The 17,947-nt window shown below is 33.6% G+C and overlaps 1 protein-coding gene across 4 annotated transcripts in view; it reads left to right on the top strand.

Annotated features, from left to right (window-relative positions):
- Positions 1 to 444: 444 nt before the first annotated feature.
- LOC105670182 (low density lipoprotein receptor adapter protein 1-like) overlaps positions 445 to 17,947 on the top strand; it is a 69,380-nt gene continuing 51,877 nt past the window's right edge. Inside the window, exons 1-2 of one of the 4 annotated variants that reach the window (XM_067359132.1) lie at positions 445 to 1,018; positions 2,956 to 3,071. In XM_067359132.1, the coding sequence (XP_067215233.1) occupies positions 2,957 to 3,071 (115 nt within the window). In that variant the 5' untranslated portion in view covers positions 445 to 1,018; position 2,956. Of the gene's footprint in view, positions 1,019 to 2,955; positions 3,072 to 10,965; positions 11,221 to 17,947 lie in introns of those variants that run through there. The other 3 variants (XM_067359133.1, XM_012363558.2, XM_012363560.2) reach the window with 3 other exon arrangements.

The raw sequence follows: 17,947 nt of genomic DNA, 5'->3' as shown, positions 1-17,947 counted from the left end.
TTGTGTGTGTGTGTGTGTGTGTGTGTGTGTGTGTGTGTGTGTGTGTGTGTGTGTGTGTGTGTGTGTGTGTGTGTGTGTGTGTGATAGGTGCACTAATAATTCATACATTAATACAGTTAGTATTCAACAGTTTATAATTAAAGTAGTACTTAATTGTAATCTACTACTAACTAATCATATGAAGTCATAATAATCACATCGTAATATCTAATTATTGAGCTATAATATTTTGCAATTTAAATTGATATGTTATTATATTATGTGTGCAACATATATTTTGATTATTTAAACTAAAATATACAACTATAATATCAGTTTTCTTTAATTAACACATTTCTGATGACTCGACGCTTTCTTTTGACTCGCGTAGTAGGTGACGTCATCACCAGTAATGCTAGAAGAGGCGCGATCATAGTTACAAATGGTCGCGTCTCATTTCTGACATCTAGTCACTGTCCAATGCATCGTATTATTTTGGAGTTTCTGTGAGATCGTGCCATTTATTCTGCACATTTATTTGCAATGAGAGCGAATTTCGTGGACGAGTGTCGAATGAAATAACAGACAAGTGTCGCGGATTTTCGAATTGATTGAAATACGTCAGTCGATTATTTGTTCTTCGATGATGCTTGGGATTCTCAATAGAAACGCGAAGTTGCTGCTCGTTATTTCAAATTTTTCGTGTATTGAGTGTTTTCGTGTGCTAACAAAATGTCGGAAATGAGCAACCGTCTCAGGGAGAAATACAGATCGAAGAAACGTCTAATAGACATCAAATAGACGTTTATAGACGTCTATATGCGGCTAATACACACGTATTTTCGATCTGTCATTTTTCACTCGTGTTGAAATCGCGTAGTAGTTTTCCGGAGTGTCGTTAATTAATTGTACGCGACTGTAATTAACCACAATTATTTGATCGATTTGTAGTAGTAAATCTTTTAAGAATGAAAAAATTCGCGTTAATGAATTTTTTAAGAATGAAAAAATTGGTGAGAATATGACAATACATCAAGTGGTAAGTATTTTGCAACATTGCCATTATATAAATTTATCGTTATCACCAAATTTACAAAGCTGGTAATTTTTTATTATATACAATAATCATGTAAACACAATATTTTTTTATAAGTTTATATTTTATAAAAATAGAAAGCGTAATATTAGCATTCTTAGTAAATGTTGGAAAGATCAAATTTAATTTATATTAAACTACTGTAAATATTTTATAATACCATTTAAATACTTGAAAATATAAAAATAAAAAGTTAAAACATCTAAATATAATATAAATATGCTTCTTTTAAAAGACTTTATTTTTTATATTTAAAAACACTAATTTGAGATTTTTATAAATATTTACAATGTATAAAAATTTTGAAAATTTTATATACATACTACTAAATTCTTTAAAAAGAATTGCAAAACAACCTGTGGTATTTTGACATCAGTGTAGTTTCCCAAATAAAATATATTACGTGTAAACAAGAATTGAATTTACCGATTTACTTTTAAAATAATTTCTATTTACGCAATATGTTTTATATAATATTTACTATGTGTTGCAGTAAAAAAGTTAACTGATACATTTTTAATAAAAACAAATTTGTTCTGTCTGTTAATACACAATAAATGTTAAATTTGTATTTATATAACGATCAAACATGATCATGAGGTTAACTTTTAGTGAGTTGGAGGTGACGAGTTCGATTCCGTTCGCTTCCTCTTGTAAGGTATTGGCAGAAATATTCGATGAATAATTTCGTCAATGTTACTAAAATGTGATTCTTGCTAAAATAGAATTATCGAGGCGGATTCCAAATGCATTTCGAATGTTCAAATATCACTGGCATTCGGATTTAAATTTAGAAATTCTGTATAAATATTTTTTCAATCCACAAATATAAAGATTCATTACTTTATTTTTATGAGAAAAAAGTGGTTAAAATTTATCATACACAATATTTATGACATTATACTATTAATTCTTATATTTTATTCTATACTCCTTTTCTCCACGATATGAAGTTTTATATTTAAATTTTAAAAAAAGTTTATATTTAAATGGTTCAAATCTGCGAACATTCTTTTTGTGTACGAGTATACTTTAAATAGTGAAATATATTTATTTTCTAATATCTCAATACTTTAAAATATATCTTGTATTGAATATTTCAAATGAAAATCGCATATTCAAATTTTTTTTATTTAAAATTTACAACTATTGAAATATTTACTGCACATGCAGCTATTGAAATATTTGCGGTCTTAATCGTTAAGCCGGAACGAAAACTACGAACCATTGTATCACCATGAATGCGCGATGTATTACACGGGTAGCGTCGCAAATGGCATGAAATGGATTTCGGGCTTTGGCCGGCCACTGTCGGAGATTTATGGTCGCTTTAGGAAGCGCGATGTTTTCGACCGCGTCGTTAGAACGGTGGCAAAAATTGATGCACCGGCTAAATATCTCCCGTTAAAACTCGAAACTTCCTATCTAGATTTTTGTGTGTGAACAAGTGTTTTTCGGGGAAAATGTTTTTAATTCGCCTAATTTGCAAAGCTGATAACTTTTTATTAAATGCAATAATCGCGTAAATACGGTTACTATTTTTATGTTATATTAGATTAATGCAAAAAATTTATTCTGTTTATTAAGAAAATTGAAAACAGAATTATAGGACTTTTAAATTAATACCTAATAATTAATTTTTATTAATTAAATTAGTCGCAATTAATCCCAACATATTTTTTCTGCCTAAAAACAAATTTTATACTAATTTAAAAAACTCTTAGAGTATGAAAATTAATTTTATTTAAAACAAATTTATTTTATTTAATTTTTTCACGGGAAAGCAATCTTTTTTGCAGAGAAACTTTTACATTAACCTAATAATTTTTATTGGGCATAATATTGCTATTATATTGTATAAAATATACGTATATTTTCAGAATGGATTCGTGTAATTTTAATGAAAACACACAGTGCAGCGACGGCCGCCAGGCAGCTTTCTGCAAAGAAAAAACAACTTCGGTTGGAAAACGGAGATGTGAAATATCTCGTAACGGTAAGTCCGACTTTTTCATAGAATTTATTTCCGCGAGGGTGATGGGACGTCTAAGGGACATATAAGACATATAACACATGAAACGCTGCGTGTTATATATAACCGCCCCATTGGCTAAAACGTCGATCAGATCGTGATTTATAGAAACCGGTACATGTTCCTGCAATCTCGTGGATGCAGCGGGTTTCAATTGATGGGTCAAGTGGATCAGAGTGTAGTATTCATGATATCTTAAGATTGTTAATGGAATTTTAGATTAAACCATGGATTTCTGAATCATTTTCATAATTTTGTTGAAGTTTCCAAATGCTAATATTATTATAATTTATAATAATATTAATCTACAACTTTTTACTATTAAACTTGATACAACTATAAATGTAAAATTAAAACAACCAATATATAAAGCTATCAAAGAGCCGAGCAAGGACTTTGTGCTCATTTATTATTTATAATGATGTAAGCGCAAAGAACAAACGTTTCGGTCGTGGGCTATCCTCAGTGTGATAGGTACGCAATTAACATAATAAACTTTTAGCGCAATTGCAAAACTGTACATATTAAAACAGCAAGAACGCAACTGAATGCCGCAAATATCTCAAGGCATATAGGCATTGTTTGTAAAGCATGAATAGCTAAAGATAAAATTATTAACTCAGAAACACATTTGAGCGATATTACACTAGTTAAGAATCGATAAAAAAATTGTAGTTTTTAACGTCACTCTAGTGACGTCACATATTCATGCTTTACAAACAACGCCTATCTGCCTCGAGATGTTTGCGGCATTCGGTTACGTTCTTGCTGTTTTAATATGTATAGTTTTGCAATTGTTCTAAAAGTTTATTATGTTAATTGCTTATCACACTGAGAATGGCCTAAACCAAGGTCGAAACGTTTGTTCTTTGAGCTTACATAATTGTAAATAATAAATCTTGAGCACAAAGTCCTTGCTCGGTTTTTTGATAGCTTTATATATTGGTTGTTTTAATTTTATTTAATAAAGAGCCTTTATAAATCATTTTCTTTTTAATATAAATGTAAATATTTGTTACATAATTTATGAACAGTATAAACAAATTTTATTTTTCTATTGTTTTAATTTTTGTGTGGTAATAATTCAGAATTTTAAAATTTTTGATAATATGCAAGTCACGATTGCATTTATTTGTGTTGTATTTAAAATTCTTAAATAAAACACTTGAGTGAAGTATAGGTGGATATAAATTGAGCACAACAAAGCTCGTTAATAGAGTTCCATTAAGGTTCTACTTTTATCGAAATTCCGTAAAGTCTCGTGGAACTATCGGCAAGAGAATAAATATGGCGCAAACCAACGGTCGTAAGGCTCGAGTCCTGAATAGTTCCCTCGATTACCATGAAAAACCCGAACTCGTTGAAGTGACAAAAACGACGACTTTTCTTTCCCGCTGGAAAATTACAGCGAGTGGCAAGCGCAAAATGTTCGGTCGACCTTCAGTCATCTTTCATCTCCGATTACGTCCTCCACCGCGCTCTCTCCTTGCCTAGAATTTCTCTTCCGGTCCATTCCGGAAAGCAATCCTACCGAGGATTTATCGTCGCGTTTCTTTCGACGTAATTTTGCGGCGTTTCTCACTTGCGATGGCGACTGGAGCTTTCCTCGGCTTGTAACGGCTTGCCGGATGTAATTCAATCGCGACTGTAATACGGCTCGCGTGGCACAATAATCTCATTTCAGTGTCTCTATTGTGGACAATATCGCATAATGTAGAGCATCCCCAAGTGGCGCAATATTCACATTCCTCCCATTAATTAATCCTGTAATATCGTCATCTAAATTGCATCACCATGGCTGGTGCAATATTAAATTTATCTATACATTATTTATTAACCGCAGGCAGTGTAAATCTACTATTATTGGCATATAATCATAAAATATTCATCATTTTTTACAGTTAATTAACAAGTTAATACATCATTCTTATATTTATATGCTTTTTAGCTGAATAATATGCTTACGTTAAAAACGTAAAGTGAAGCATTTTGAAAAGTATTTGTTCGGGAAAATTTCAATTTAGTTATTGCGTGCGAAAATAAAAGAGAACTACGAGGGTTCTGCGTGCTATTGTTACACCCAAAATATACTGTTATGCGGCTATCGTCCGTGAATGCGCATTACGTTTTTACAGGGACGCGTCGGGAATACAAGCGAGGGTTATTTACGATACTGCGCGGCTGGTTGTAAAAGGCCTTGATTAAACAGTCTGATTAAATACGCTCATTATATCCACCTCCATTACGCTCCACGTGCGCGCGCGCGAGGACAATTTAATTAATGTCACGCGAAAACATGATGTCGGGTTCGTTGTTCTTATCCGCTCGTTCATTCGCTAAATACGAACTTCGTAAATTTATCTCGCAGGAGAAACCGTCATTTAAGACTGGAACACATTATTACGTCTACCTTTTTACATCATATTATATTACTGAATAAAATACCGCATAGCGATTGTACTGGATTTTTCCTAGTAATATAAAAAATAATTAAGCGAAGTTATTAATTGATATAAATATACGTCTTCTTCATATTTAGACTTATACATGCTTACATCAGCAAATAATTAGAATTATTTTATGACAATTTAAAAATCTTAAGTGAAATTTTATTCCGCGTAGTTTATTCGCGGAAAGAAAGAACGTCACCGACAGGAACGAAAGCCGAGTTTTATTAATTGCATCACTTTCCCGGGATATGCAACGTGTAATTTCGTATGCGTGTCCCTGGCATCAAGGAATCGATCGAGCGTGTACCTATCAATTAACCTAACTGCACTTTATGATCTGCATTCTGATGCTGTCAGCGTGCATAAAAGCGGTCGCCTCTTTTTTCATTCAGAACGAAAAAAATCCTGTCTGTCGCCTGTCGATGTTGGCGTGAAAAACCAATCGTCGAGAATGGGTTTAATAGAATAGAAAGTGCGACCCATCGAATATTGAATGCGCTCTCAATCCCGATCTTACTGTAAGACAAATTGAGAATAATTATACTTGTGTTATGGAATTGTGTAATATTTAAAATTAAATAGCAACTTAAATTTCCACTTTGAGAACAATTGCGTAACAAAACTCTTCACTCTCAATCGTACGATAGAAATTTCAATTGTTTATTCATAAAATATTTGTCATACTTGTATCTTTAAACCTTGGAAGAAGGACAACTCTAATTTACTCTGAACAATTAAGATTTATTTTGAATTGAAATTCATAAAGACATTAAACTGTTTTGTCGATTAATCTATTTGCAAATTTTTTTGGCATAATTTCGTTTAAGAATAAAATGAAAAAGATTTTTGCGGTGGTATGATAGTAAACATTGGATAAAGATCGCGACGCGGATAACTTCCGAACTGGTAAGTTCACGCGAGCAGTAGACTGTCGCGGATGCTCTCAAGTGCACTCTGTGGCTTTCGATCGACGACAGGAAATATTAGTATCGAACTTTCACGCGATAGCTCCCCATACTCGGATATTAAAGTTGGTCTTCCGCGTGAATTGAGGTAAAAGTTTCGTTATTAAATACATACGCTGCAGAGGTAAAATGACAAAAGAAAGAGAGAACTTTAATATAAATTAAAATATAACTAATTTGCAGAGATTTCAAAGTTATATTACATTATCAATGTTCGTAAATTAAAAGAAATATTAACGTTTACATGATAATAAAACTTGTATAAATATTATTGCAATATGTTCATTAAAAGTAAATTCGTAGATATTTATATAAAAATAATAAAATCATATAGAATATATTATTACCAAGAAATTTTAAAACATTGAAAAATACTAGATATACATAAAAATTGACATGAAATATTATACTTCTTCGGTTATTAGTTAACTGCGATTTGTGCTTAACTAGGAAATTAATGCAAAGGCAGCAACGCGATATAATGAGAGTCAACAAGGCTAAACGCGCGCGTAATAAAACATTATCAACCAATCGATTAATTAATTAATTATAATACATTTATTTTTCTGTAAACTACTTAAAAACTGTAAACTATTTAAAAACTTAAGGAAAAGATATTAAGTAATATATTCGAACAAAAAAAAAATTTTATAAATTATTTTACGATTAGAAATTTGAGAAAAAAATATCAAAAAGTATTAAAATAGAAACAAAAATTATTAATTGATTAATTACGATAAATTAATTTTCTGCGTTGTAAGTAAATAAATTGCGCGTTATAAAGTAGAAATAATAAATTTCTCGATAAATGAATGAGCTTCAGAATAAACGTTTAAACGCCTACGAAGGAAGTGGACGATGACGATCGTAAGGTCGCCGGGAATTCATGCTTGCTCAGTTAATAGTTAATTGCGATCTGTGCTTGGCTCATGTAGGAGGGAAATTAACGCGAAGGCAGTGGCGCAGTGTAATGAGCGAGTCGGCGAGGCCGAACGCGCGCGTAGTAAAGCATTTCCCCGGATTCATAAAAGCCCGACTCGTGTACCCTTTTTTTTCTTCTTTTTCGTCGTTGGAAACGTGTCGGGCGTTTCAAGGCGAGGCTTTTTCGCGAAAGCTCGTTTTGCTACGGCAGCTTCGCAGTCTGAACTTTTCATGTGTCGGAACTACGATAGACGACTTTCGTCCGTGTTCTCGCGCTTTAAATTGGCATATAAGACATTTTGAAAGCAAAAAGTACGCATAAAATCAAAATGCATTTGTTTACAACAAGAATTTATTCATTAATGCAAATTTAATACCGAACGTAACTATTCAGATATCAAGTTTTATAAAAAAAGTTATTTAATTTTTATTACATTTTAAAAATATTTTATTTGTTCTATTTGTATATTTTAATTATTTTAATTATACAACTCTAGATTTTAAAACTGAGAAAAAAAGAGGTATAGTTGTATTATTATTATTATTAAAATAATGCAGAAACACATAAATGCGCATTCGTATGCATTTATTTTTGGTTTTTAATGCATTAGCGTAAAAAATGCAAAGCTTTCTACATTAAAATATTTTTCATGAATCTCGCAAGTAGTTTTGTATACTTAGTTCGTTCACCCGTGCTCGTTATCGGCAATTTTAATTCCGAGCAATTTTGTGAAAAGTTGAAATTAAATCATGGCAATTAGTTAATTGCATAGAGTGTCGGCGAGTTACCGAAAGCAACGAGTACGTTTCACGAATGTCGAACTATATAGCCACAGATCGAAGCTTGTTATCGGTTTTATAAGTGGGTCCCTCTTGTACATTCGCTTTATATATTGGATAGTTAGGTGGAAATTGATAATAAAAAATGCATCGACAAATTTGCAATTGAGTTTTTCTCGTAAAAAATTAAACTAATTGCGCAGTACGTGTGAGGCTAATTTAATGAAGAGATTTTTTAAGATTCAGTTTTTAAACGGCAAATAACAAAATTAATTATATAATGGAATATAATTATATGCTGGAATCAGAGCCGAACACAGAGAGGTAGATAGAGATTACAGCACATTGTTAATAAAATAGATGATTTCGAGATCTTCTTAACGAACAAATTTTCATGAAATATACAAAGACCGCGCGCATGATTCTTCTTCGCTCGGTGAAATAATCGCCAGCTTAACGCGCGCTCGCGGACTTAAGTTTCTCCTCTGCATTCGAATGTTAGCTCTTTTCCGTGCTGCTCGCGAATTTTAATCGAAAATCGTACCACAGCTTGAACATGTACCAGAACTTACCAGAATAGAGAAAGCAGTGCTTTAACTTTACGGAATTGAATTTTCTTGAGAAACTTGGACTTCTTTTCTATAAGCGATTCAACGTAGCGAAAAGGCGCTCAGAAGTTGCTTATTTTAAAAGCTTCGACGGAATGAGACATTTTAAACATCGCCGAGAGAAATCTTTCTTTCATATAGATATTTGAAGAGAGTATATTTTATTCTCGTTGAGTTTTATGACATTAAAGCTTGCACAGCTATTTCAGCTTTCTTGGTAGAAGATTTACTGACGATTGTTTAGTATCTTTATCTGCATTTATTTCACATTTGGAACTGCTTTGTCACATTCATTTTTTAACTTTGCGTGTCCGCACTACATTTACAAATTATGAATTATAAGAAAATACGTCTCAACTTGCAGTCGAGTTTTTCTTGAAAAATTGAATTAAATAATATTTATGTGTCAAGCCAATTTAATACTGGTAATAAAAAGATTTTTTAGGGCTGAGTAAATATTTTTTTCCAACATCGAACAGTATAAAAAATCATATATAAGATATATAAAATAATAAATTATATATGAAAGTATATATAAAATTCAACATTGTTTAATATATATTTAAAGCGAAACTTTAATCAAAGCACGTTACGTAGAGTCCCACGTGGTAAGCTCGACAAGCTCGAACGCCTGTTTCCAACTACGTAGATCGAGAAGTGTGACATCTGCTCTGCGTGTCCCTTTCTTACTGAATTAATTATACTTTCAAATTGCGCTTTATAGCTATTTACAAGAACTTGGCTAAATTTCGTATGCTCAATCCGTGATAGCATGTACAATACTGTGATTATAAATACGTGAGCTTAAAAAAGAAATCTTTAAAAGAAATATATTGTCTTTATTGGTTTATATTGTCACTGCATTTAGCGTTATACATGCACATTTATCATATTTCATATTTATCTATTATATTTTGTCACAATATATTCAATAGACAATATTACCATTCAAAAAAAAAAAAGAAAAGAAACTATTTTGGATAGGATTTAAATCGCGAATAGCGAATAAATGTCTGAAATCTCTGAACGCAATTTCACCATTGCGCGCTCGTGATTTTATGATCCCGAGTTTCGAGCAAGAAAAGCTGCGCTTTTATGAAAGATCCGTGCTCGGATTGCCAGGGCCGCCTTTCCTCGATATCGTTTGAGCGTCCTTTCGAGCTCGGACTTTCCGACAATTAACAAAGTCTCGGCAAGCTAATCGAGTTTTCCAGCCAATTATCCGTGGCCTCACCCCGGCAATTACTTTTATACCAGTCTCACACTTTTTCCCCTCGTCGTTTCTGACGACTTCGTGCTTTCCGATCGTCTTAAAGTCCGTCGTAAAGTAAACGGATCCGCGAATACCCGAAGGATAGCGACCTAAGCTAACCCGACTGTGGTTAACCTGCTCACCGAGGGCAGATAAGAAGGATTGAGGTTGAAGTCGCGACCGCCAACCAGGCTGTTCAATTTCTACTCCTTTTCTCCTCGCCTTTCTATTTACGGTCGTAAAGACGATTGTGCGATTCTTGCCGAATCCTCCAGCTGAGGGAACAGGACGGCCGAGGACAATTCCGTGCGTTCGATAGATCGTATCGGCGATAAGACATTTCCGATAGCTTGTATATATACCACAAAATCGAGGAATCATTCTGTGAAAAGAGCTCTGGAAAAATTGCTAATAGTGTTATGTCAGGCAGTTTGGGCATCACTCCCTCTATTTTGGATAATAATACGCAAAGATGAGAAATATACAATATATTGTAAAATAAAATTTCTTTTCTACATATTTAATATTTAAACGGTGGTATAATGAACCACAGAAGCAAAGGGATTTAAAAAATAATAATGAATAAATAATATTTAAATACATATCTAAGATAGAGAGTTGACATTTAATTAATATATGATTATTTCATAATTTATAAAATTCTTCTTATTTATAGTAAATTTTACTATTCGGAAGTTCCAGAAGATTTTTCTATTTTTTATAATAAATTACAAAGATAATTATACTGAGAGTAGCTGATTAGCACGCTCAGCATCTTCGGTCTGAAACGTGTTCGCAGTGAATGTCAGCCGGTATCGCGGCGCGTGAGAGAGGGATAAGTGGAAAGGCTACGTAATGCGTGCCAAGTCCGCCGCGGAGAAGTAGTAAACTCCGCGAGAGCATGCGACGCACATAGTGTCGTATGCGAGCTGAGAGAAACGCGAAGCGTGAGCATTTCGCATCGGCGCGTTCGCGGATGAGGATCGTCCGCCTTCGGTCATTTCTCGATCGTGATCGGTGCCGGTGAACGTGGTTCGTGAATCGCAATCGGTCGGAATAATATTGATTGTCAGATAAGCACGACGTGAGGAAGCATGCCGTTCTTTAAGAAGCTGCGCAGGTTTTCTCGCCACAAAAGTGAGTCCTTTTGTCTTTGAGTTGAATATTATCTCACGTGGCTATAATGCCTTTCATTTTAATTAATTAATTAGTGCTTTCACAAAATAAAAATATCAGATCTTTATTTAGAAATATTATTCTTGAAATTATCTCGATATGAATTGATATTTTAGACTAAAATTGATTAATTTAATCTCTCTGTATAAAGTTGTTATAACTTTATATAGTTTTAAATGCTAAATTTACATCATTTTAAATTCGTTATCTCAGTTATATATTGATATGATCGTGCATATTTTTATCTTGATATAAAATTCCAGTCCAAAGTTCGCATTCGTCACTCGACGTTCTCGATACAGTGCGCGACGCTATTTTCTCGGCTCTCGTTTCGAGTAAGTAGCACATCTCTCCGACTAAAGTCGTCCGTAATCGAATTCCGTCTCGGAGAGGAGAAATTCTCGGTCCGCAGCGCGACGGCGACCTTTAAGGGCGCGCGCTTCGATTCGGAGCCGCGCGTTCTCGTCTTTAATGCAGTTTCCAACTGATCGGGACGTGCCGTTCCCTCGGGAGACGGCGAATCAGCCGTTCGCGATATAATTCGCCTTACGCCGTGCTCACCTGCTGTCAAATAATACAGTTCCCGATGACGCGATTTCCTCCGTTGATTGTCGCGTGCGAATTGTTGTAATCGGTGTAACGGCATTATCGAAGACTTGTATTGATTTGAAATGTAACCAAATTGACAATTACGACGAACGAGTACGATTGAGTAATTGAATGACTATGCTTATTGAATGGTCAATGTTTGCGATTAATATGTATTATAAATAATTAGAGCTGAACTAATCATTGGTCATACGTAAATTACTATTATTTAATTAACTGACGCATGACACATAAAATATATAAGATAATTATTGCATTCAATCAGTTAATGCACGATACAACATAAAATAAAACATTTTAATTAGTAAAAATTTCTTTTTGACTTTGAACACTTTCAAATATTTCTTTAAAGTTTTTATTCAACGAAAGAGAATATAATATATTTTATAAAATTTTAATATATCTTATAAATGTGTTTTTTTTTTAAGTTGAAACAGAAGTTGACAGGTGAAACTGCCTTGGGTTTTTATTCGCAAACCTTTAATTTAATCTTGACACTTTAAATATATATGATTAGAGAAGTTGAGGGCAAAATTCGCGAATGTAATCTCGGCGCGTGTTGAAATCCTATCCAACGCAAATGATCATAATATTGCTTCATGCAATATTGTTGCGACACGTTACGACCGTAATTTCTGTACATAAGCGCAAAAATTACGCACAATTTTCTTACCTCAATTCTGCGATTGTACCATTGTGTTTTACTGCAGAATCAGTATTGCAAATAACGAGAGCGATTAATTATCGAAGTCGCGTATGTTGCCCGTTGCAAAAGTGTTTATTATTTTCCAAGCGTCGTATCGCAGGAACCAATTTTACAACGTGCGTTGTCCTGCATCCGATTTTATAGGCAACGCCATGTTTACAGTTGTCAAGCGATTCTCGCACATCGATCCTTATTGCATCACGTTCGGAATGAATATTGGTCAGTATTTATTACGAAGCGTTTGAATTCATCAAAATATAAGTTCCGTCATGCTTTTGTGATACAACGCTTGCGAAATAATAAATATGAATATAAATTGCACAACTATTATGACAAAAATATTTTTATCGTCAGAAAATAATATTTTATCAATTGCTTTTTTCAAGATAATAGTGTTGTTTAAAGAAATCAGTTGTAATAATAAGATTACTAATATAATACTTCCATAAATAATTATATCATTTTTTACTAGCTTTAAAATATAAGTCAATATTCTTACAACTAGCGTGAAGAAAAAGAAACAATTTTGATAACTATTTTTTTTAAATCGTAACAATAGGATCTATGTATGTAGACTAGAATTTCTGATTTATGTCATTGCTTGTGATAAGCGAATTTAACCAAACAATGAAGAAAAAAGACAGCTCAATATAGTATAAATATGTTTTTCTTGTTCAAGCAAAAAAGACTTGTTATATTGAGCGACTCGTTTCGTCAAAAACAACGCGTTATGTTCTCTTAACATTCTTTTTCCTCATTCGCGTCCAATGTACGCTCTGACATCTTAATTATACATCTTTATTTCTTACCATGCGCATAATTTCCTTTCACTCATAACCGTTAGATGAATTTTTAATATTTTTTTTATTTTGCAACAATTATTTGGCGCCGTGACATTTTTTTGTTTTTTTACATCGCAGGTTTGCTGCATCATGTAATTTTCATCTCCGCAGTGACTTTGTATAATAAAGCCATATACTGTTTCACTTTTCGCTAATCGTGAGCTCTGTCAGCGATCGATCGGTGCTACAATCCAATCATAATTTCTCTCACATTTCATTTACTCGGCTTGGTGATAGTGATTGTTAATTTGTAACATTCGCAAATATTGCATCAATCATTTTAATCTTTTTTTTTCTTTTAAGAAAGAGATTATATAACTTTTTGATTATACATTTTTATTAATTATGGAGAAATTTTTGAAATACTTTTAATAAAGTATTTTCTCTTTCGAAAATTGCAAAGTTTTTTAACCATTCCTATAAAATAAAAAAGATTTAAAGTCTAGTTTTTCGTGACACTGTACATTTTTTTTGACGAAATATTTATTAACAAATTGTGTGTTGCCAGATATTAAATTATTATTATTTATAAAAGGAAGGCGAGTTTCCAACTATTAAAAAACATCAAATATTTCAAAATTTGGAAATAGTTTTTTTTAAATTTCCAATTTAATTTTGCTACATCACTTGAAAAAAATCCATTCCGCTTCAGTCATTTATACTTCGAAGTTTTCGGACTATCTCTTTTTTTTTTCATTTTCCAAAATTGCACGAGTTTCATTCTGACTATGGGGGTATGCTTCTATTTTTTCGGTGACACAATGTCGACGATGCGCCATAGTGCATACTCGGTGCACCGGCCGACAAATTTACAGCGCACATATGGGAGCGGGTTTACATCATCTGGTGTCGTCGTTTATTCAAATACACGCGACCGTGCGCGTCCATCATTTCACTAGCTGAATTTCCGTCCTTTTCGGCCGCGCTGTATACTGTGGTATGTATTGCGTGTCTGTGTGACCCGACGGAAATTCATTTCCCATCGCGAGCGTCGCGTCGACCTTTATGACCCCGAAGCAGTAACAAAGTAGTAGGAGTCGCAAGAAGTAGATTAATCAATGTTCCGCGCGTCTTTGTGCCGCAGCTTGGAGGTTTATGTTATAAAGAGCTCGAAAGTGATATAAAAAAAGTAATATTATCATTAACAATAAAATCTCATCTCTCAAATAATCTCAAAGTAAAAAATATCATAACTCAACACACACATACAATTAGGTATTTAATTAAACTTGACTAATAGAGCTGGAATAATGAGGTATTAATAGAAGCTTTATCAATTGTGCTTTCAAATAGGATTAAGTAAGTCTAACATCGTCTCGGGGGAACAATTGATATCAGTCTGTGAATTGGAAGCAGAAGGAAGGAAGCGAAGAGAAGATATATGAGCCGTTTACTGCAAAAGTGATATAAATTCGTCTTTAATGCAATTTTATGAAAAAACCATTGAACGAGAATTTTAGAACAATAATATATAAACTGCATATTGATTTTGCATATTGATTTGAATCTCACAAATATCTTGATTAATCTTACAAATTAAGAAATTTTGAATTACTAAGAAGTAATATTTATTTCCAACATTTTAAATTATTGAAAGGTCGAATTTATTTCTAGAAAATTTGTTCATATGACTGCCTAAACTTATCGATTAGTTCACGATTTATATTCCCTTCCGGTTTAAATCTTCCGTAAAGCCTGGGGCCTTAAACTTCGCCGTTCTGGAAATAGTATCGCGTGACATAGAGATTGGAAATGGCGATGAAATCCGAAGTCACGTCCGTGGGAAAGTTTGGCGCAGACAGCTTAAGGATTGTACATGTTTAGAGGTATACCAGCCCGACGTGGTTGAAAATTTCAAATCCCCCAATCGTACATTTTGCCCGATTTCTCGGATAGCAGCCGAGAGCTTTCTTCGGTTTCTCCCCGCGAAGAAGGATTTACTGGTGAGATTGAGGTTTCATGCACATCTCGGTATCGTTAACCTTAATCCCTTTATCCTTCGTCGCGACGGTGCAAAAGTAAACTACGATTCATTATGTAACTTCACTGTTTCAATATAATTTTATTAAATTTATATATGACAATCAAATGAATTATCGTGACGTAGAGAAAATAATTCTGATTTACAGGAAGAAATATGAAAAAGTTGTAACATATTGCTCAAGAGAGTGCTTCATAAAGTTAATGAAGATGCTGAAAACGTATTTATCTCTGTCAGATTGTCTGATTTTCTCGTTTTCTCGCGTTAATTTTCCTAGTTATAAGAATCAATCGATTTTTTACATTCTGCGAATCAAGGTAGTAGCGCAAGTGCGTTTGCGACGGGCTTTTCTTTCCCGAGGCAAGGAAGATTAATATCGCTCTCTTCGCGCGCTAGATAACGATAGGTGTGAGTTTGTTTGCTCGCCGCGTTTAGCGAACGCGACGAGGCGATTTTATTTCGTACTAACGATAAATAATGGTGTACTTGGTAATGCCGCTGTGGAATTGTGCAATTTATATCCGCCTTTTGCATGTCTATCGCTATATTTGCGCGTCGATTATATTGCTCCCAGCGCACATTGCAAAATATTATTGCTCTTTGCCCGATTTTTAACGTCCGGAAAGCGATATGCGTCGTTGAATATTAGCTGACATAAATAAATGTTAGTTTCAGTACAATATTTTGATACTGCATTAACGTAATTAGATGAGCAATTGCGAAAGAGGATTATTGACCTTTTTTAAACATTATATTTCATTAATTTTATCTTTTTTTATAAACAATTAATTTTTTAATCACAAATAATGGAAAATATTTTTTACAAATTTACATTTAAATTATCTAAATTACATGAAACGTTATTTGAACTTTATACAAAAAATTTATTTATTCTGATATTTTGAATGCACATTTATATGCAAATTCCGCAATTAGATATAAATGATGTCACAGTTCAACGTTATCGTGACATTATGCAATATTTCACCGATAATGCACACGCGCGTATATAATAAAAATAGCGATTGATCTTTGTTCGACTTAATCCGCTAATATATTACCAAATCGTGCAGTGTTAAGTTCAATACAACTTTGTATTACAAAATTGATTGTGGAATTCATATGGCATAATATTTATCTTTTTATCGCGCTGAATTCCGAGAAAGCCATAACATGCGCGTCTAAGCATCTATACGAGTCATAAGATTGAAACAAATTAGCACAGATTAGTCATGAATTGCGTCGCAATAATTTTATCAATTTTTTATTTAATTTGTCATTGCGAAATTCTGCTAGTTATCGGATATGAGTTCAGTTAGAGATGTAATAGTAACTTAAACGATTTCTAAAAGCAGTTTAATGAAATTTTAATGATTGCTAGAATCGAATGAAATGAACAATTACAATTGTATGAAAGCTCTTAACAATTTTCGCTAATACGCGAAATTGCCGATTATTCAAACACACGTGACTCATGTATCTATCGGCCTCGCCGGCGTCACATTAAAAGGATAAGTGGCGAAGAGAATTAGTACGTATTACACGAGATCGTTGCTTGGAGATATATTCGGACAGCGGCATTGCACAAGGCCGCAGAATATCGTAGACGGTAGTCGCGCCATATCGGCGAATTTAATTTAACGTTGGCACACCGAGAAGTGCATGAACGGCAATCTTCGAGCGACGGGAAAGAAATTGGATCGGCATTTCTTAAAGTGAGGCATGAACCGAAAAACGAAGAAAGAGTACGTAGAGAAAAAAAGCTGGAGCTTGAATCGATAGTTTGAATAAACTCTTTGAAGGTTTTAGAGACGATCTTTTCTTAGTAAAAGTTTAGATGAAGATCTAGCCACAAAGCTAAATTTAAAATTAAAAAAATTGAATTAAATTTCATAACGAATGAGATAATCAGTAATAAAAAAAATATATCGAGCACTGAACTGTAACTAGAAAAAGAGTCATGTCCGAATTCGCATAACGTTTTGCACAACGAGCTCTCGTGTTTCGTCCGCGGAGTTCCGAAATCTCGCTGTATCTTTCACTACACATTCCGCATGTGGCATTACCTCGCCTCCTTTTTTCGCGAAATAACTTTTGTGAATTATTCGGCGCTTTAACCGACGACGTATTTTCGCTCTTCGTTCGCTCCTACAAACAAAAAGAAATGAAAGCGCTCGATTATGATTCGCATGCTGAACTTTTACGCTACGTGCAAGATCCTCCGCGAGAGATCAAGCGCCGGATTACTACGTTCGTCGCGTTTTCTCGTATCTGTCGTAATCCCGTTATCCTAGAATTGCTACAACCCGCGGCCGGGATATATAATTTTTCGCGCACCCACTATGGAGAAAATTTTCAGATTTTTTCCCGTGGAATTATTCTCTCGCGAGAACTGTCCGCGATATTCACGAGTGATTACCCATTTCTAGGTTCACGTTCCGAATGAACGACTGCGTGTTGAGCTGCATATTATTTTTAACATTCCCGTGATAATTAAATTGTATTCTCTTGTAATTTTTGTATAACATATCAAATGTTAAAATATTAAAT

Source organism: Linepithema humile, chromosome 7, assembly GCF_040581485.1.
Source record: "Linepithema humile isolate Giens D197 chromosome 7, Lhum_UNIL_v1.0, whole genome shotgun sequence".
Lineage (NCBI taxonomy): Eukaryota > Metazoa > Arthropoda > Insecta > Hymenoptera > Formicidae > Linepithema > Linepithema humile.
The sequence above is the reverse complement of the archived record's forward strand: the minus strand, read 5'-3'. Positions and strand labels throughout refer to the sequence as shown.